At 53.3% G+C, this 19,717-nt stretch overlaps 2 protein-coding genes across 3 annotated transcripts in view; one reads left to right on the top strand and one right to left on the bottom strand.

The window, feature by feature from the left end:
- Positions 1-705: 705 nt before the first annotated feature.
- LAMP5 (lysosomal associated membrane protein family member 5) lies at positions 706-9,946 on the top strand. The gene is made up of 6 exons (XM_054290455.1): positions 706-1,094; positions 1,354-1,526; positions 1,705-1,836; positions 1,912-2,017; positions 3,372-3,560; positions 9,710-9,946. Exons 1-6 carry the CDS (start codon positions 1,055-1,057, stop codon positions 9,886-9,888), a joined length of 819 nt encoding a protein of 272 aa, XP_054146430.1. The 5' UTR covers positions 706-1,054; the 3' UTR covers positions 9,889-9,946.
- A 5,102-nt stretch (positions 9,947-15,048) lies between these two features.
- Positions 15,049-19,717, bottom strand: part of PAK5 (p21 (RAC1) activated kinase 5) — a 158,455-nt gene continuing 153,786 nt past the window's right edge. For both annotated transcript variants that reach the window (XM_054290459.1, XM_054290460.1), the window contains exons 7-9: positions 18,043-18,168; positions 16,254-16,388; positions 15,049-15,726 (exon numbers count right to left, since the gene is read on the bottom strand). In XM_054290459.1, coding sequence (XP_054146434.1) covers positions 15,571-15,726; positions 16,254-16,388; positions 18,043-18,168 — 417 coding nt within the window. In that variant the 3' untranslated portion in view covers positions 15,049-15,570. The remainder of the gene's footprint in view (positions 15,727-16,253; positions 16,389-18,042; positions 18,169-19,717) is intronic.

Below are 19,717 nucleotides of genomic sequence, written 5' to 3'. Positions count from 1 at the left end.
GGAGCAGCACGGGGGCCGGCCGCAGTTCCCCGCACGGAGCGGCAGCGCAGCCGGGCTGGGAGCGCCCGCACTGCCGGGCCCGGCTGGCAGCGAGGGAGGGAAGGCGCTCCTTGGCTCGGGGCTGAGGGCCCGGGGCCGGCAGGGCAGGGGGCGGGCAGCCCCCCGAGCTCTCTCCCCGCCCCGCAGCCCCTCTCCCTCGCTGTGCCGCACCTTGGAGCCGGCCAGGGACAAACCCTGAGTGCCCCGGCTCGGTTCCCACCATCCCGCCTCCGAGGCGCTCCTCCTGCCTGTGCCCACAAAACACCCGCACGGGCCGTGTTGTTCCTGTTTTAAAGCACCTTCTCGGCCTGTTGGGTTTTATGTTACGGTGCGCCTTGTGGTTTGGGACATTTTAGAGCTCAGGTGTGCCCACGGCCGCTCACAGAAGGATGCGCGTTTGCTTCCGACCTTGCCGCAAAAAATAACCGCACGTTTCTTCCTAAATGAACACGCGGAGCAGCTGCTCGCCTTCACCGAAATTAGTGACGCTGTGTGAGCAGCCGGCACAGGAATAGGTGTCCCCTCCTCCATCCCGCCGGCCTCTCCGGCAGGGACCGCGGGGCGAGGGGTCCCGGGCCCGCTGCCAGCGCCGGCCCTGCCGGGACAGCGCTCGGGGTGAGCCCGCTCCGCTCCAGCCGCGCCTCGTTCGGCCCGAGCTCCGCGGGGATCCCCGGCAGCCCCTCCGCGGGGCCCGGCGCCGGAGGGGGGGAATCCCTTCCTCCCTCCTCCCCGCCCGGCTGCGTACGCCCCGTCCCTCGGCGTGGGCGCTCCATCAGCTCCGCCGGCATCTCCCCTCCTCCTCCTCCTCCCCGCACACCCACACACTTTCCCCGTCCCTCCTCCCCGCCACTCCGCAGCAGAGTGCTTTTGCAGCCGGTGCGGCTCCTGAGGAAGGAGGTGTGCGGCTTTTTTCCCCTCTCCTTTTTATTTTTAATTTTTTTTTCTTTTCTCCGGAGCGGACCTTTCGGAGGAACAGCTGCAGCAGCCGCGGCCACACCGGGACCGAGCAGGGAGAATGGCCGGGGGGCTTCTCCCGGGGCTGCTTTTCATCTTGCGTGAGTACCTGGGTGGCGAGTCGCGACGCGGAGCCCTGTCGCGACCGGGCAGCCGCTGGCGCTGACGGACCCGGCGTTGTCACGGCACCGGTCTCGCATCACCGCCGCCGGCTGCCACATCGCCTCCACCTGCTCGGTCGCGACAGGAGCGCCCCGTCGCGATAGAGTAGCTCGCTCCAGGGGCCTCGGGGCGGCGGGGGGTGTTGGGGTGAGCGGCAGAGGCTCGGGCTGCCGGCGCTCAGCCCCGCTGTGCCCGCAGACGCCGCGGCTCGCCTGGCCGCCGAGCAAGAAGTTGAAAACCTCTCCGGGCTCTCCCCTAACCCCGAGAAGGACATCTTCGTGGTGCGGGAAAACCGGACGACGTGTCTCATGGCCGAATTCGCCGCCAAGTTCATCGTCCCCTACGACGTGTGGGCCAGCAATTATGTGGATGTGAGTGCGGCCCGGGGGTCCGGGGCTCCGGCAGGACCGGGGATGGCAGGGGGCACACACGCGCGCGCACAGCTGCCGCTACTTTCGGAAAGTCCTTTATTCCCTCCGAGGATTTTCAGCCGGGGCAGGGGTGGGGGGACTCGGGGGTCGCCCCGCTGAGCCCCGCTCCCTTTTGCAGCTGATCACGGAGCAAGCCGATATCCCGCTGTCGCGGGGCGCCGAGATGAAGGGCAAGTGCGGCACGAACGAGTCGGAGCTGGAGCTCTCGTGGCTGGACCAAGCGTACACCCTCAAACTCTCCTTCCTCAAGGTACGGGCACGGCGGGAGCGGGCCGGGGGCGCGGCGGCTCCGCGGGCTCCTCACCGGCCTTGTCTGTCTCGGCAGGAGGGGCACAACACGTCCCGGGGCCCCGAGGCGTCCTGGAAGCTCAGCCGGATCCAGTTCACGTACGACACCTCCGAGCGCACCTACTTCAAGGATGCCGTCAGCCGTAAGCGCCCGGGCTCGGGGGTTCAGGGAGATCCCGGCGGGCGGGCGCGGGGAGCGCTCCGCGGGCTGCTCCTCAATGGAGCTTCGGGAAAAAGGAAACCCCAAAGCCTCCCGACAGAGCCGGGACCTGCTGCCGGCTTTAAACCGCATGTTTAATATTTTCTTTCTCCGCTGGTTTTTTTTTTCCCTTGTTTTTAATCACCGCGGTTAGCGGAGGAGGGAGAGCCCAGCTCTGCCCGTTTGCTGCGCTGTCCTGTGGGACCCAGGGCCCGAGGGACGGGACAGGGAGACACCTGGGCTGGAAAAGCTTGTCTCCTTTCCTGCGGGGAGATTGTTTTTGAGGTTAATCCTGATGACTGTTGAATACGTGGGAAAGCAGCAGTTCCCCGAGATACCTGAGATTGACATTAGTATCATACCCCCACGCACCTCCGCACCCAGCAGCCTCCTTTTTTTCTCACTGGATTTCCATTCTTTTGGTTTTCATTTTGTTTTTATTTCATTTCGGCTCAGAAATGTGTTCTCTTGAATTGGAAAATGAAATATTGTCACTTGCAAATAGTTCTCTCCGCAATTTTCCAACTCCAGCGGATAGGGCGTTTAGAGTTGTTGCCATAAGACGTGCTGGTTTTGGGGCTGTGTTCCCACTGTTTGAGTCCCCAGAGCACGGAGCCGGCCGTGCCGCATCAGCCCCTGCCCGTGTGAAGCCCTGATTGCCTTTTTGTGCTGCCGAGGGGAACAAAGGGCTGCAGAAAGCGGGAGGTGGAAGATACCCCTCATTCCACCTGGCTCAGCCGCAGCCGGCCTTCGCTTGCAAAACAAGCTCGGTATGGTGGGGAAATATTTTCTCTAATTTATACTTGGGTGAAACGGCCCTGTTGTTTTCAGGAAGGGCTCTGTGGCCTGTCTTGCTTTGCGGGGTGGTCCCCAATGGCACTGCCCCTTCCCGCCTGGATTCAGAGCCCACGTGCAGCCTCGGAAATGGGTGTTCCCCAAATGTGGGGGCACAGCCCCGGTCCCGGGCTGCACCCCGAGTGTGTGTGAGCGGGCGCCATGTCACGGTAGGGACTCCAGGCGCTGCGGCAGGAGCGGAGCCGGCGGCAGCAGGGCCAGCTCTGCGCTTTGTGGGGTAGCTCCGTGTGCGGGGGCTGTGTTCCGCTCGCGGGAGCCCATCCCGGTGTGGGAGCTGCCCTGGCTGTGCGGGGTGTCCCCCAAAAGCCGGGTCGCACCCCGGGAGGAGCCTCGGGAGCAGCAGGCGCTGCTGCCGCATTGCGCCCCGGCCGTGTCCCGCCCGTTCGGTTCGTTGGCTCAGTTCCCCTCGGGGCCGGGCCTGACCCGTGTGTGTCCCTGGGCAGCCGGGAAGCACACGGCCAGCTCGCACCGGCTCTCGGCCCTGGTGACCCCTGCCGGGCGGTCCTACGAGTGCCAGGCGCAGCAGACCATCTCCCTCGTGTCCAGCGACCACCAGAAGTCCGTGCAGCTCCTGCTGTCGGAAGTGCGGCTCCAGCCCTTCGACATCCCCGCGGATTTTGTCTTCAGTGAAGGTAAGGAGCAGGCAGAGGCACGTCCCGCATCCCCGAGGTGCTGATGGTGCCACGGCCTTTGGGGATGTTGCAATCTACTGAAGGAATTTGGGTCCCACCTTTTGCGGGGCCGCCTTCCCCTCACTGCAGCCTGTCCCCAGTGCTCCCTGCACTCCCTCCAACCCATTCCTTGCCTCTGTGGTCCCCCAAAAGGCTTTACAAATTCAGCCCCGCTGCCAAAACATGGGCCATCGTTGTATGTACGTTGTCTTCTGTAAGTACTCATAGAGTCAGATTGCCAGCAAGCCCCAGTGCAGCATCCCTGGGGAGCCCTGCAAGGCTGAGGTGTCTCCTCTGCAGCACAAAAATGCTTCAGCACGGCCCCAGGGGCTCCTTAGGGCTGCTGCAGGCTGGGGGAAGCTGGGGGCTGCAGTGGCAGGGTTTGCTGGGGGTGCACGTTCCTGGCTCCAGTTTGATTAATGCCCATTGTGAGGGGGAAGGAAGCGAAACAGGCACCTCAGTGAGGCTCCTGGAGCCCCAACACCCGGGATGCCTTTCTGCTTCTGGGGTTCCTTAACATCCGTGGTGAAGAAAAGAAAACCTGAGTTACAACATGCTCTTTGTATCAAAGGCTTGCACTGGAGCCTGCAGCAGTGCTGCCATGGGACAGGGTTCCTGCAGTCTCAGGTTCCTTTATCCCAAGGAACCCATGGTGCTCCCCCTTGGCTTTCCCATCAGGCTGAATGAGGCAGTGTAGCCATGCCTGGATTAGGGCAGACCAGTCCCATTTCACAGTGCTGCCTTAGCTAAAATCAGTTAAGCCCGTTATTGTAATCAGGTGCAAACAAAACGTGTAATGGCCAACTCTTTTAATAATGAGTTAGCAAATGGTGGTATTCAAGCCTAGCATTAAAAGCGTGGAGCTTTATTATTTTGCATGTGGGAAATGTTTTGGAGCACAATGGAAGCCCAGCAGTGACTGCAGAGCTGAGTGGTTGCCCTCACGACTCGCGTCCTCTCACCGATGTTGTAAATTGGTGCTGCTGCGTGTGCTGGCAGAGCTCTGCCTGCCTGAATTACTCACAGCAAGGCCAGTGTAATACTGAGTAGGCTTTATCCGTGGGCAGGGTGTTTTTGTATCAAAGTAGTACCACATTTTTCATAGATTTACAGGGAGAAAAAAGTAGAACTAGATAGTTTGCTGTAATTTTTTTTGTTGGAGTAGCTTTACCCTCTTTTTTCTCCTGTGTATCCAGGATTCCTGTGCTCAGGGTTGGGCTGGGCAGACCTTGGGGGATGAGAACAGTGTTTCAAATGTGCAAGGCTGTGTCTCTGTGATACCAAACCTGTGAAGTCCTAGAGCTCCCAGTTAAAACAACCAAACCTGGGGCTCACTGCCAGAGGAACCTACCTGCTGTTTTCATGATATGCTCTTTCCTGTCAGGCAGCAAATTTGTTTCTATTTTGTTTTCTCTTTTGTTGCTGTAGTTTGGTGGGCTTTTCTTTTTTCCAGCACACAAAGACATGATGTTTCTTTAGCAATCTTTAAACACATGGAGGGAATTCCTCCTCTGGAGGACAGCATGGCTTCTCTCTTTGTCAGGCACAATGGGGTTTTCTGTAGTTGTTGCTCTCATTTTTGAATTACACTCCTTTTTGTTGAATTCCACTGGAAGCTGAGCAGCAGAGGGCACCTGGAGGGGTGGTCAGAGGGGCTGGGAGGTGATTTATCAATGGACCTCCATCCAGGGCACTGCTGCTCTCCCAGCGCCGCGTTCCCTCCAGCCTCGGCACACGCGTGGCACAGCAGCATCCATTGTGGGGTCTGAGAACCACTGCCAATCTCACATTACAGTAATTAGCCTTCTCCTTTTTGCTTCATTAATTTCCCATTAGGTGAAATTCCTATTAATTATGAACAAGCTACAGAACATTTTAAAATATTTTGGAGGAGAGAAAGAGACCTGCTAGAGCGGAAGAATCACTAAGGCACAGGAGGGTCGGGCCTGTTTTCCACAAAGAAATGGGGGAAAGGTTTCTTCATTAGTCCTGACACTGTCCTGGCAGGGATAGGTTAAACAGCTTGTAGGGAATTACTGGATTGTCTTTGGTTTTTTTGAATGCTTAAATTCATGTGCTAGAGTATTTTTTTTTTGAGATACTGCTTCCAACCTTCACAAGTGCACATTTATTTATTTGTTTTATTTTTTAATTTTCAATAGAGAAGCAGCAGAATTTTTTTTCAATCAGACTTTGCTAATTTATTTTTTTATAATAGGGGAAAATGTGTGTACATTTTTCAGCTTAGAAGATGAGTAAAATGAGAGCTGGATCAAGAGGGTGGGAAAAGATTTAAACTGATGGAAGAACCCCAGAGAAAGTGTCAGCTCTTTTGATTTTATATCTAAAAATTCGAATATAAAGCAATATGATGAAAAATAGTAATACAAAGGGATACAACAGCTGATAATCAGGGACTGGGATCCTGGGGTGGCTCAGAGGGAGCTGCAGCCTCCCACTTGAGGGCCACATTTTCTCAAGGGTCCTTTGCTCCAAGGTATGCAGCCACTTTTTTAAAGCACCTGGTCCTTGTTTGTTTAATTTTTGAAGTGTCTACTTACAAGCTCCCATCTCAAAATGCCAGCCCCTTGTCCTGCCGGACACAGCTGGGCTGTTTCCCCTTGGGCCGGTCCCTGTGCCGATGCTCGGGCTGGAGGGCGCTGTGCCTCCGGCCGGGCTGTTTGCCGTGTGCTCTGCAGAGGATTCTGGAAGGGAAAATGGGCTCTGAGGTGGTTTCACAGCCCCTGCTGGAACCGGGCGAGCGCTCACCATAGAAACCGTGGCGGTACGTGAGCCTGGGAGGAGGCGCAGCACAGAGGGGGGAGGAACGCACCTCAGCACCTCCCTTGTGTCCCTCTGCGGTGGGCGCTGGGTGCAGGGAGCGGGGCTGGCACCGCCCTGCCAGAGGGGTGACCCGGCCGTGTTTGGGGGGCAGCACAGCTCCCGGCTCAGCCCCAGCTTCCTCCCTATTGCCAGGGACCTGCTTGCTTCCCTGGGCCGAGGGTAACCCCAGGAACTGGGGAATGCTGAGATCCTGGGACCTGGGGTGAAATACTGGGGAATTTTGACAGAAAGGGCTGTTTTCCTGCAGGGTCATTAATCTGAAATCGTAGCTGTTCCCAGTGCAGTGGTTCTCTGTTTGTCAAGCGCCAACCTACCCATACTTGAGGGGGTTGAACATCCAAATTTGTCCAAACCCTTCTATCCTCCTGTTCCCCTTTGCCTGTTCCTGTGCTGATGGAGCAGGAATGATACCTGCTGCCTGCCTGCCTGCCTCCCTGCTGTGTTGTGGACCTCAGTGCCTTTGCTTTGAATTCTTGGGGTGAAAAATGCTGTATAAATGTTAAAGTACCCTTTTATAAGTGTGCAAGAATTTTTATTTGTCATAAAATTATGTGGATTAATATGATATTAATGTTAAAATAGAGAATTCAGTCTCCTAGCAGTAAGCACCCAGAGAGCCTCACTTCTGCTGCAGATGTGTTTGTGCTTTGCACTTCCCAGTGCCTCCATACTGCATCCCCCATTCCCATTCCCCCTGCAGTCTCCAAAGAGCCCAGGCTTTGGTGGTCTGCTCCAAAAGGAGAAAATGGATGTTTCTGGTGAGGAGCAGGTGTGGGTAGGGCATAGGGAGGTGCAGTGGGTGCAGCTGGGTTTGGGGATGTGCTGCTGGACACTGACAGCTTTGCTTGCTGCTTGTTTTTTTTTTTTTCTTTCTTTCTCCTTCCTGTTGGCTTTCTTTTTTTATTTTATTTTAATCCTCTTAAAAATAGTGTCAGGATAAAGAGCTCTCTTCCTTGGTTGCTTGCAGGAGCTGACACCTTTTTGAGTCGTGACACAGACCCCTAAACACAGCCTGGCTTTCTGTGGCCCGTGGATCTCTGGCCACGTCCTCTGGCGTGTTTTGTGCCCTGGCAAAATTCGGTGGAATTCAAACGTTACAAGTGGGGGCTTTAGAGCTGGGTCTGCTTTCTGCACTGGTGCTTTTAGCTTTGCCTTCTCCACTGGCTGCAGCCCCCACATCCAGCCTGTTCTCCTGGAGCGTTGCTGTTTGGGGAAAGGTGCAAGGAAAAGCTGGTGTGTGTTTGAGCACGGGGAATCCTCTCAGCTGGGTTTCCAGCAGCTCCTTTCCATCGTCTCTTGGTTTCAGCTAAGCCCCTTCCCCAGCAGGAGCCAGCGTCCAGCCAGAGTGCTCTGGTGCTGGTTGGCAGCTCAGCACAGGCTGTCTGCAGCCACGGGGCTGCACAGCAGCTCCTGGAGCTGGGCTCCTTCCATGGCAATGGTGCTGCCCTGTGCCTGTGGGGAGTGGGCTCACAGCAGCCCTGGCCCCACACACTGCCCCTGAGTGCCTTTTCCTGCAGTCAGCTCTGCCTGGCCTTGTGTCCCTGTGAGCTGCCCAGGCCTTAGCCTCCTGAACCGGGAACGATTCCACAGAGCACTAGAAACCCAATTCTGGGAGCTAAGTAACCATCGGGGTTACCCCCCGTTCTCCTCACTACAAACAAACAAAACCCCTGCATTGCAGCAATTGCTGAGTCGCCTGTGCCACAGTCCTGGTGATTAATCACTCCTCTGGTGAAGCAGTGAGCAACTGGAACTGAAAAGGACATTCTTGTGTGTTAGACAACATTCCACTTTTGCTTTTTTTTGTTTTAGCTCATTTGCAGCTTGAAATGTTTCCTGATGCCGTTGCTGGCAGGAGGCTGCACTCCAGGACGTGGTGGAGCTCCTGGAGGTGCCAGCACCGCTGGAGATGGGTCCCTGCTGTCACCTCCTGCCTGGGCCCGGGGCTCTCTGCGTTTCTCCTGCTCTTTGCCACATGCTGTTAGATTTGTGGAGCATTTGCTCTTCGTGGTTATTGCAGAGCTCTGCGCTCAGCTGCCCGGGGAACCCATCTGGACAGTCTTTAGCAAGGGGGGACATTGTGGTGCCCTTTGTATTTGTTCATCTAACACACACCTTTTCTATTTTCCCTTTTTTTTCCCCCTTTAAAGTTGTCGTTGTTTCCAGCACATTTCTAATACAATGAAGACAGAGAATTGTCCTTCCTGTATCACGTACCCTTTTCTCCCCCCCAGAACTGGCATTTTTCTCCTTTCTAGCCCGGCAGCCCTATCTCAGCAGCATGGGCCCTGCCTGTCCATCAGCACGGAGAAGCAACAATCCTGTGGGGAAAGATGTGCATCCTGGTCCTGTCCCCCTGGCCTGCAGTAGACTCTGGAAGTGTAAGGGAGCTGAGCCAGGGTTACCGGTGCTCCTGACCCTAGTGGCCTTTCCAAGCTCAGCAGAAAAGTATTTTCCCAATGCATCACTATTTTCTAGTGGTTTGTTAGGCTGTGGCAGAGACTCATCAGCCAGAGACAAGAACACTGGCGGGGCTCATGTTGCTTCTGCTGCTCCTTTGCTGTATTTGGTGGACAGTGTGGGGTGCTGTTTGACACAGACACACGTCTGTGCTCTGCCAGGGCTGGTTCTGTGTCCCTGGGGAGCTCACAGAGAGGGGCAGTGGTGCTGTTCCACTCTGCCAGCCTGCAGGTAGAGGGGCAGTCTCTGGGTAATGTGCAGGGTGAGTCTGGTGCACAATTAAAGCCTTCCTGATGCTGAGGCCTCTCCAGACTCTCTGCTTGGATAAACAAAGCAGCTCTTGGGGCACTCGGGAACCTCAGGCTTCGGCTGCCCCGTTCCCAACAAGGCCATCCATGTGTGGCAGAGAGGGCTGGGCTTATGGGCATGGCAGTGTTTTTCCAGTGCGTGGGCTGCTTTGATAGATGTACCTCTCCCTGCTTTGTGAGTGATTCCACTTTGCTCCAAGGCAATTGATTTTCTCCCCAGGGCTCTGCAGGCAGCTGCAGCCACTCCGTCCTGCATGGAGCCGTGACCGGGGAGCCACAGCTCACAGCATCTCAGCCACATCCCTGTTCCCCTGTTCCTTGCCCTGCAGAGTCTCAGCCATGTCCCTTTCCCCTCTTCCCCCTGTTCCTTCCCCTGCAGAGTCCCAGCCGTATCCCTTTTCCCCTTTCCTTCCCCTGCAGAGTCTCAGCCACGTCCCTTTCCCCTGTTCCTTGCCCTGCAGTCTCAGCCACGTCCCTTTCCCTCTTCCTTCCCTGCAGAGCACAAGTGCCCGGTGGACCAGCGGGAGCAGCTGGAGGAAACGCTGCCCCTGATCCTGGGGCTGATCCTGGGGCTGGTGATTGTGGTCACCCTGGGCATCTACCACATCCACCACAAGCTGACAGCCAGCCAGGTGCAGATCCCTCGGGACAGATCTCAGTACAAACACATGGGCTAGGAGCAGCACCGGGACACGCAGGCACTGATCAGGTAGAAAAAGCAAAAGCACTTTTTTCTGTGGGTGAGGAAAGGTTCTGGGGGGCAAGGGATGGTATTCACAGCACCTCATCCTGGGCGTTTCACAGAGACACCCAGGCTAAGGCTTGGCTTTAGCACAGCCTCTGGAAGGACAGTCGGTGTCTGTAGGTGGTTTGAATACCTTCTTCAAGCAGCTGGGCTGATCATCTGGAACAGAAAGGCTTCACATGTCAGAGTTTCACACTGGGAGCACAACTAGCTTTCTTGTTTTATTTATTTTTTTCCTTTTCCCCATCCCAAGAGAGTCTTACCTCCCCTTCGTCACCTTTGGAGCATTCAGCCCTCCACGTTCCTGTCCATGCAGGAAGCAGGGCTGGAGACAGAGCCATTGCACAGGGCTCATTCAGGCCCTCTGATGATGGGACTCAAACCACATCCCCAAGTTTGCACTCATGTTAAGGAAAGCATGGAGGCAAATGCAGGTGTGCTTTGGGAAAAAAAAATAATAAATTCAAGGTCAGTAACTCCAGTGGAGCAGATCACAGCTGTGGAGCTGACCCCACACCTGAGACTGGGCGAAGAAAGTTTGTTTTTGCTTCTTGAGCTACATCTGAAGTAAACTTAGGAAAAAAAAAAAAAAAGAAAAACAGTATCGATACACAAATTATAAAGTGCCATGCTACTGCAAGTCAACTGAGAAATGCTTCTGGCTGGGCATCCTGCACGTATTGTGATTGTGGTTGAGATGTTACATTGCTACCTGCAACTGATAACTTTCACAACAAAACAAAAAAAAAGAGAAAAAGAAAACAGTAATGTTAAAGTTACTATGCAGATTATTCAGGTATAATCTAATGTAACAGAAAAAGTATAAGGGAACCCTTGAAATCTATCCTTAAATGTAGACGATTTTTAAAATTAATTAAAACATGTACATACATAATGCTTGATTTGCCTTCTTAATTTGAAATGATGTAATGCTGTGTGCTCGCTCCACGGTACCAATGGAACCAGAACACAAATCTGAGTGGATGGCACATGCAGGATTTATTCCAGCAGTGGTTGTGCTGCAAATGGCTTGGTGAAGACACCATGGTGGTTCAGTGTTCTCTGATTTGTTGGTTGTCCCTAATTTTCTTCTATCTTTTGGTTGTTTTTCCATTGTGTTATGTGGGCAATGATGTGTTTTATTCTGGTACAGTCCAATTCCTACTGAGCCCTCTGACTCCCCTTGGCTCCAGTGTTACCTCAGCAGGAGTTAGGCCAGGCCTTGTGTCAATTTAGGGTGTGGAAAACACTACCTTGTTCTTAAACTAATTTAATTCAGCGGCCTGATTGTTTTCTTTCAGCTTAAAACTCAATCAAAAATAGTTATTTCAATGTTGGAAAAAGGTAAGAGAAGAAACTTAACTGTTCTTTAATGCTGTAGTCTCCTCCAAAATGTATGGGTTTTTTGATGAAGGTGGATGCAGCATAAGCCTTCCTTTAGTCCTGCCTCATTCCTGGTCTCATTTCTGTGTTATGCTCAGCTGTTTTCTCATTTGGATGCAAAAAGCAAAATTATGGCACTAACAATGATAGTGGCTTTGCCCTTTTCCTTTAGAACTGCACTGAAAGGGTCCTGGGTGAGCTTTAGACTGACCAAGTGCCACTGCCTACAAGAAGCTGGTAATTAAAAAAGAAAAGAAAAGGTTCTTTTAGAGGCAGTTAGAGAAAGCCAGAGGTAGCAGGAGGGTGAATAAAAGGATTAAAGGTTCATCCTTAATAGAGAGGAGCTTTGTCCTCCCTCACCCTTGTCTGCCCTGGGGCCAGACAGGCTCTCCCAGCCGGCTCCCATCAGCCTGGCACATGTGCCGCTGTGACCTCCCAAAGAACAATCAAACACAAAACGGCAGCCAACAGCTGAGCTGCAGATGCCAGAGCAGCCCCTCCACTGCCATGTGTCTCCTGGAGAGGCCGCTCTGGCCAGGGGCCGTGGGAGAGATGGGAGAGTGCCCCCCTGGAGCCCTCCCCGTCCCTCGGAGGGCAGTCCCCCCTGGGAAGGGGCAGTTCACGGAGCTGCCCGGGCTGCTCGGTGTGCCTGCAGCGGAGGCAGTGGCTCCGGGGCAGCTGTGCCCGGGCCAGGGGTGGCAGTCCCTTGCTGTGCCTCCTCCCGTGAGCACTGCCTGCCGGACAGGGAGCTGCTCCCAAACATCCGCGTGGCTGTGAGATGGACAAGGGCCGGTTGTGCTGGCCTCTGGGACCTGCCCTTAACGCATCCTGCACTGACCCTGCCGGGGACTCGCAGGGACCGGCCCAGAGCCCTGCGGTGGTGGCAGTGCCCGCTGGATGGGGACACTGCCCCAAGAGCTGAAGCTGCTCCTGTGCCTGCCTGAAGGGCTTCTGCTGCTTCTCCTGGCACGTGAGGGCTTCCCTTAGGAAGCACCTGCCTTCACCTTCAGGGGGTGAGTGTGTCTGTAACCTACTGGGAACACAGGAATGCAATCATTCATTTCTTGATTTTCTGAACTGACAGAAAACATGGCTTTGCTTTTTGGGGAAGAAAGGAAAAAGAAACAATAATTTAATGTCAGGGACAGTTTGTGTCCCGGACTGATGCATCTTGGTTGAAAAAAAATGTTATTTAAGCTCTTGGATGAAAACCTTTTAAAATCTTTTCATTCTCCCCATCCTTTTGTTCACATTTACTAAAATTGATCTGAATTCTCCATTGCTTTAAGCTTTTCAAGCCTATTTATAAAAAATTATTTATGAGAGAGATTATGTCCAACTTCCCTCCTGCCTGTCAAACTGCAGCAGCATCTTCAGGACGGCAGCACTTTGTTGTGATTTAATTTAGCATTTAGCTTTCATTTATTGATGGCTTTTAATGGGTGAGCTGCAAATGGAAAGCTTTGCTTTCTAGATGTTTATGAACACAGCAGCAGAAGGTGGATAAATACACCTTATCACCCTCCTGAGCTCTGCAAGGACCTGTAATAATTAGGCACTTACTAAAGCAGCTGCTAATGACTTACAGAGTACTTGTGATTACGACTTTAATTATAAATTATTGCTCTATTGCTGAGGAGGGGGCTGACATAGCCAGGAAACGTCCTGGCCTCTGCTCCCACGTGAGGAGTATTTGGGAGTAGTTTTAGAAGTGTGAGCTCAGAAACAGCCACCATTCCCTACTGACAGGTGGGAGTCATTTCACTGGAGCATCAGCCTCAGCTTCTGAGGGAATGGGTGCTCTTCCCATCCTTATTTGTTTGTTTTTAGGTGATGGCATGACATTTTTCAATGTATTTGGAAGTATGTACTGATGTCAGAAACCAAAAGTAATAGAAATCCTCACCTGTAAGACTGGAAGGTAGCAAATAACATTGTGGATTCATCAGCTGACTGGTGCTGCTGGGGAAACTGGGAACGACTGTAGGTGTGAGAGACCAAGAGCTGGGAGCTAAAACTGGGGCTGTGTAATCAGGGATTATTTAGGGGATAGAGAAAGGGAGGTGGGAATGCACTGACACTTAGAAATCACTTAGGGCAGCTCTATAAATCACTATTATATATATGTATGTGTATCATACTCATGTGTATCTTGTGTGTTTATATATATTATAAGAACACTTTTTTCTTTTTTATATATATTCTTATAATATGTATATTATAATATATATATATATGTAAAAGAATAGTAGATATTATAAGAACACTTTTTTCCTTTGTTATCTGCTCGGTCCAGTACTGTGAGACTGAATCAAATCTATAAAGTAGAAAAAAGGCATGGGGGAAAAAACAAACCACACTGAAACTTGAAGTGTTTATTAATGAATTTATTGAACTTGCATGTGCATTTGTTCCACCAGTAGCTGGTGTTCACAAAAAACCCCTTTGAAACTGACAAAACTCTCAGTAAACTCGATGAACACTGCTTAAAGTATCTAATGATAAGAAAGTTGCAGAAAATTCTTCACTTGTACAGCCTAAAATGTGCTGAATATTGAAGAAAAAACTCCCACCAACCCCCTTTTTATCCAAAGATGGTTACAAAAGGTAATTCTGTAGCTAGTGCTAAGTTGTGCCGTTGCCTGGACTGGTGCAGCCTGGTTTCCTGAGTTGTCAAGACTACAAAAGAGAGCCCTGGGAGGCTGGGGGTGCTCCCTGCTGGGTGGGCTCTGGGAGCCAAACCTTTTCTTCAGCGTCCTCTTCAAATGTGCAAACAGGGCTAGGGAGAGAGCACTGGGGTAAGACACTGATGTAAGAACAGCTCTTCCATGTTTATTTTTAAATTGCTTCTCTCCCTCCAAATATTCTTTAAGGGCAGAACTAAAGGAGCTTCTTTACTATTGGCAACTCTTTTCTCCCAGAGGAAGATCTTTAAGCAACAGCTCCTGCCAGGTTTAGATGTTTGATTATAATTTACTACAATAAATAACAATTAATTTATTAACTATGAAATTTCATAAAAAGAAAAAAACTGTGTTTTCACAAAGTTGGCTTTGTGGTTCTTAAAGATACCATAAAATGAGGTCAGTAAAAAAAAAAAACAAACTTGAAAAACATGGCTTTTATATTATACAGAATTAAAAACAACTCATCGTTAATAAATAAAATTAGTTTCTCATCGAAATAATTATGAAGCACTTCTAAAAATTTTAAAGGCAAATCTATTTAGGCCTACAGTTAACATGCAAAGTCATCCAACAAATAACACAAAATTGTACCGCAGTAGTCAACTGTTGCATCAACATTCAGAAAGGTCTAGACAGCAGCACGACTCCTCCTCTCTGGCAAACGCTGGCAGCTCATCCCAACCCATCCCATGCCAGGGCTCTGGGGCTCCCTCTGGGCTGGCAGGAGGCGCTGCTGCTCTCCCTGTGCCCTGCCAGAGAGTGACAGCAGTCACGGAGGCCGCCGTGGTGGCAGAGCAGGGGTGGTGGCCTGGCAAGAGAGGGCCCGGGCCAGCCCGGGAGGCCGCTGGGCCAAGGCTGGGCAGGGGCATTGCTCCCCAGCCAGGGGCAGGGCTGGCCTGGGCTGCCTCTGTCACCCCGTGCCCCAAGCCAGGCGCTCCCGCCTGCCGTGAGGGCAGGACCAGCCCCCTGCTCACCCCATGGGAACTCTGCAAAACCTTACAACTTCATAAAGGTGGCTGTGGTTTCTTTTTTTTTTCTTTTTTTTCTCCTGTTTTCAAAAGGGCTTAAAAAAGTAGGAAACTTCATCTTCTCAAATTCTCTAAGTTACACTTATTACTTAACTAACACAACAGGTACATGACAAAGTACTGCAAGTTATCAAAACGTACTGTACAGAAAATTACAAACTTCTTGCAAAATACATTGCGCTGCTCTGGCCGAGGTAAAAAGTGCTTTGTTTGTCAGAAAAGTGTTCTTCTGAGCCAGAAGTGCCTCAGCCCGCGGTGAAGCTCAGCTGTTTGGCTCGGTGCTGCGTCGCCCAGGCTGGCAATGGGTGTGCCCTGCCTGGCAGCCGTGGTGCCCGGCCTGCTCCTGTCCCTGGCACAGCGGAGCAGGGAGCACTGCCTGCCCCGGGGCTCTCTGTACACACGGCAGCGTTTCCTCAGGGCTGCCTTCCTCCTCAAGGCTCTGCTGCTCCTCCTGCTCCCTGCCTGCGATCCCGCAGCCACGAGCCGGGCTCTGCGCCGCCCCTCCCCAGCAGCCCCTCAGCGGTGCCTGTGCTGCCTCATGAGGGGCACGATGCACGAGGGGGGCCCGGCCAGCTTCAGGAAGGGGTGTCGGAGCAGCTCCTGCGCCGTGGCTCGCTGCGAGGGCTCCCGCACCAGCATGGAGTCCAGGAAGCCCCGCAGCACCGCCGAGACCTGAAACACACACGGGCGTTGGGGTGCCAAACGCCCCCTGCAGTTGTGCTGCTCTGGGCACGCTGCTTTCTGGGGGACAAAAGGGACACTGTGCTCAGCAGGAGGGCTGTGGGTCAGTGCTGGTGGTTGGAGTGTTTGGGTGTCCCTGGGGTACAGAACAGCATTAAGCTAGGCTGAGGGCTGATGGAAATACCCCCTAACTGGGAGGGGCCCAAAGGCTTTGGTGCCTCACGTGGGTGTACCAACCCATCTGCAGCAGGGCAGTGAGCTGGGCTGCTCTGCTCCTCGGGCAGGCTGGGAAGCACAGGGAGCTTGGGGCTGTGCCCAGCTCCCTTTGCCATCTCTGGCTGCAAAAGCAGCGCCAGGGTCAGGCACAAACAAGGCCGTGACCGACGGCTTGGGCCTCTCTTTCTCCCCCCCGGAGCCCTGTGCGGCACCACTGCTCCAGTGGCCCCTGGAGGTGACAGTGAGCGTTTGGACACGCAGGGTGTGCCTGCGGGGCCCTGGCAGGGCCAGGGAAGGCTGACCTTGTGCGTGTCCTTGACGCGGGGCGGGAGGTTGTCCCGGATGCGGCGCATGGCCTGCAGCGGCGGCTCGTTGAAGTACGGCGGCTCCCCGTCGATCATCTCCATCACCATGATGCCCAGGGACCAGATGTCCACCTGCAATGGCCTGGGGCTCAGGGGCACTGCTGGCACTGCACTGGCTCCTGCTGCCTGCCCAGCCAGCACCGGCACCATCCGTGTTTCGTGTTTACCAGCCAGCCACGGCTTTCCTTCTAGCAGTGAGGGCCTGACGGCCCAGACCGGCAGGGGCTCACAAAGCAGGCTCTGCAGCTGCCTCGGGTGCTGCCCACTGGAAGCTCCAGCCTTGGAGAGGCCGTGTCCTGCTGCCCTGCATTCCAGCTGCACTGACCTGCACCCACTGAGCGTCCCCCAGGGTGCCCTGCAGCTGCTGGAGAGCAGGTACACTTCACTGCTCTGGAATCACTTACTCTGTTCCCCTGCAGCTTAAGGACTATGGGAACTCCATTCCAGAGCCCGAGGCAAATGCAAGCACTCACTACAGCCAGCCTTGTTTACAGCCAGCACAGGTAGCACATTATGTAACACCTTTGGAAAGTGATTCAGCTCTAGCTCAAAAAAACCTTTTTTTATTCTTAGTCCTGGCCTGCTGCAGAGCTGCTCCAGAATCCTCTGATGACTGTAATTCCTGTCATTTGCCAGCCCAAATACTGCCAGGGCCAGTTCATTCTGCTTTTGCTCTTTTGCCAACACTATCCTCTAGCTTAAATCCTTTTTTTTTTTTCCCTTTCCCTTCTGGTGGGGAAACTTAATGCAGCCCTAAGTTCAGCCACTTTATAATCCCCCTAAGCTATTAATGGGCTAATAATAGTTGATGCTATTATCTCTGGAATGTCTTCTCCAACAGCACAGATCCTGGGTGGAGAGCAGTGCCTGCAGGGTGCTCCTGCTGTGCCGTGCCAGAGCAGTGTGAGGATGGAGCAGCTCCTGCTCAGCTCACTCCCTTCCCTGGGTACATCAGTATGCCCTCTGCAGTGTCCCGTGCCCACCTCAGTGCCACAGGGAGCTGGGAATGCCCTCTGCAGTGTCCCGTGCCCACCTCCGTGCCACAGGGAGCTGGGAATGCCCTCTGCAGTGTCTGTGCTCACCTCAGTGCCACAGGGAGCTGGGAATGCCCTCTGCAGTGTCCTGTGCTCACCTCAGTGCCACAGGGAGCTGGGAATGCCCTCTGCAGTGTCTGTGCTCACCTCAGTGCCACAGGGAGCTGGGAATGCCCTCTGCAGTGTCTGTGCCCACCTCAGTGCCACAGGGAGCTGGGAATGCCCTCTGCAGTGTCCCGTGCCCACCTCAGTGCCACAGGGAGCTGGGAATGCCCTCTGCAGTGTCTGTGCCCACCTCAGTGCCACAGGGAGCTGGGAATGCCCTCTGCAGTGTCCCGTGCCCACCTCAGTGCCACAGGGAGCTGGGAATGCCCTCTGCAGTGTCCCGTGCCCACCTCAGTGCCACAGGGAGCTGGGAATGCCCTCTGCAGTGTCTGTGCTCACCTCAGTGCCACAGGGAGCTGGGAATGCCCTCTGCAGTGTCCCGTGCCCACCTCAGTGCCACAGGGAGCTGGGAATGCCCTCTGCAGTGTCTGTGCTCACCTCAGTGCCACAGGGAGCTGGGAATGCCCTCTGCAGTGTCCCGTGCCCACCTCAGTGCCACAGGGAGCTGGGAATGCCCTCTGCAGTGTCCCGTGCCCACCTCAGTGCCACAGGGAGCTGGGAATGCCCTCTGCAGTGTCTGTGCTCACCTCAGTGCCGTAGGGCAGGCGGGATATCACCTCTGGTGCCATCCAATAGGGTGTCCCAACCAGGGACTTTCTCCTGGGAACCTCCTTTGACACCTGGGCACAGAAGCCGAAGTCAGACAGTTTGATCTGTGGAAAGAAGAAGAAAAAGCCCCTCCTGAGTGAGAGGACCAAGCCCCCCCAGGCACAGCTGCAGGCACAGGCACAGCGGTGGAGCTGCAGTGCTTTCCTGGGCAGCACAGCAGCCCAGCCCTGGATGAGGGGCTGGCACAGGAGCCCAGCCTCGGGAACACACAGCACATTAAAGTGAAGGGGAGATGGAGGAGGGTGCCACTGGTGCTCATTCCTGATGTCATCTGTCACAGCCCATTGCCTCTCCACCAGCAAAGGATGAGGAGGTGATACATGGCTTATAACCCTTAAAAATAAAAGGAAAACAAAATATTCCAAACAGAACTCCTATGCTTGTAGTTATCTATATGTGATATCCAGTAATACACATTTTCCAAGTGACACCCACCCCTCCTGTGGTTTGCACCAGTTTGTACAATCTCTGGGTTTGCCACAAAATGTGGGGAACAAGTGGCATTCACCCCACTCCTTTTTATCAGCCATAGAAAATAAAACCCTTCCAAGGGTCTGCCAGGCCCAGGACCTCGCACTGGGCTGTCACTGAGGGAGCTGCCCTCTCTGGGCAGCGGGAGAGCAGAGCTGGAGGAGGCAGGGAGGCTACAGGACTCCCTTTGCTGGCAGCTCAGGAGTCACTGCTGTCCTTGAGCAGCTGTGGCAGTGACCTGAAATAGAAATTATGGGATACACGAGCACTCCCGAGAGCAGCTCCTGCTGCATCATGTGCCTGGCTCACACTTTTATGACTGTTTTTTTTTAACAACAAAAATTATGGAAAATTATCACCTCCCCCCTCTCTGTCGCTGTACAATGCCAAGGTGAAAGTTCCACAACAAGCTGGTCTGAGGGTTGGTGGCATCACCCCTTCCAGAAACAGCTTGATCCTTAAGGCTAAAATCTTTTTTTTTTACCTCTCCAAGGACTTACTTGGAGGCCTGGAAGCTCTCCAGGGATGTTCCTGGACATTTTCCTACTCTCCATCCCTGCCCAGTCCAACGGTGACCCACGCCCCAGGTCCCCAGGCTGTGTATGCCATCAAGTACTCCGTGTCTGGGGATACAGAGGGAGCCCAACCAGCCCCAGGACAGCTGGAGTGGGAAGCTGCATAAATCCCTGCACTGTGTGGGCTTATTGTCAGCACTCACTTTTGGATTCAGCACAGACATTACTTTTTTTTAAAGTTACGGATATTATTTTTAACGGAATTACGAAATGATTGTTGGTATTTCCAAAACAAAGCCAATAATAGCCAAGTGCTCCACGCTAAATGTATTTCTCAGTTTACAGGATGAAGAATGGAGGAAATAATGCATATTTTGGAAGCAGAGCCCAATCTTCTTTTGTAGGAGCACAAGAGGTTTTGCATATCTATTGCTCATTGGAGTACATAAAAGACGAGGATTTTCTAAAAAAAGATAATTGCACAACACAGCCATGAAGAAATCTGCAATGCAGATAATGAGGACTGGAGTAATGAGTATAATGAGGCACTGTATGCAGATCCTGGGCACAGATCAGATGTTATTCCAGCAACATGAACTGAAATCAC

This window comes from Melozone crissalis, unplaced genomic scaffold, assembly GCF_028551555.1.
Source record: "Melozone crissalis strain CALT ecotype California unplaced genomic scaffold, PUWL_Pcris_2 ptg000081l_1, whole genome shotgun sequence".
NCBI classification, from domain to species: domain Eukaryota; kingdom Metazoa; phylum Chordata; class Aves; order Passeriformes; family Passerellidae; genus Melozone; species Melozone crissalis.
Note: the sequence above shows the minus strand (reverse complement) of the source record. Positions and strands in the feature narration are given on the sequence as shown.

Excerpts from the sequence above, each read along its gene's own strand:
- LAMP5 (XM_054290455.1), top strand. The coding sequence starts at position 1,055 with ATGGCCGGGGGGCTTCTCCCGGGGCTGCTTTTCATCTTGC. Across the intron at positions 1,095-1,353 it reads GGGGCTGCTTTTCATCTTGC|ACGCCGCGGCTCGCCTGGCC; the intron begins GTGAGTACCTGG and ends CTGTGCCCGCAG. Across the intron at positions 1,527-1,704 it reads GGGCCAGCAATTATGTGGAT|CTGATCACGGAGCAAGCCGA; the intron begins GTGAGTGCGGCC and ends TCCCTTTTGCAG.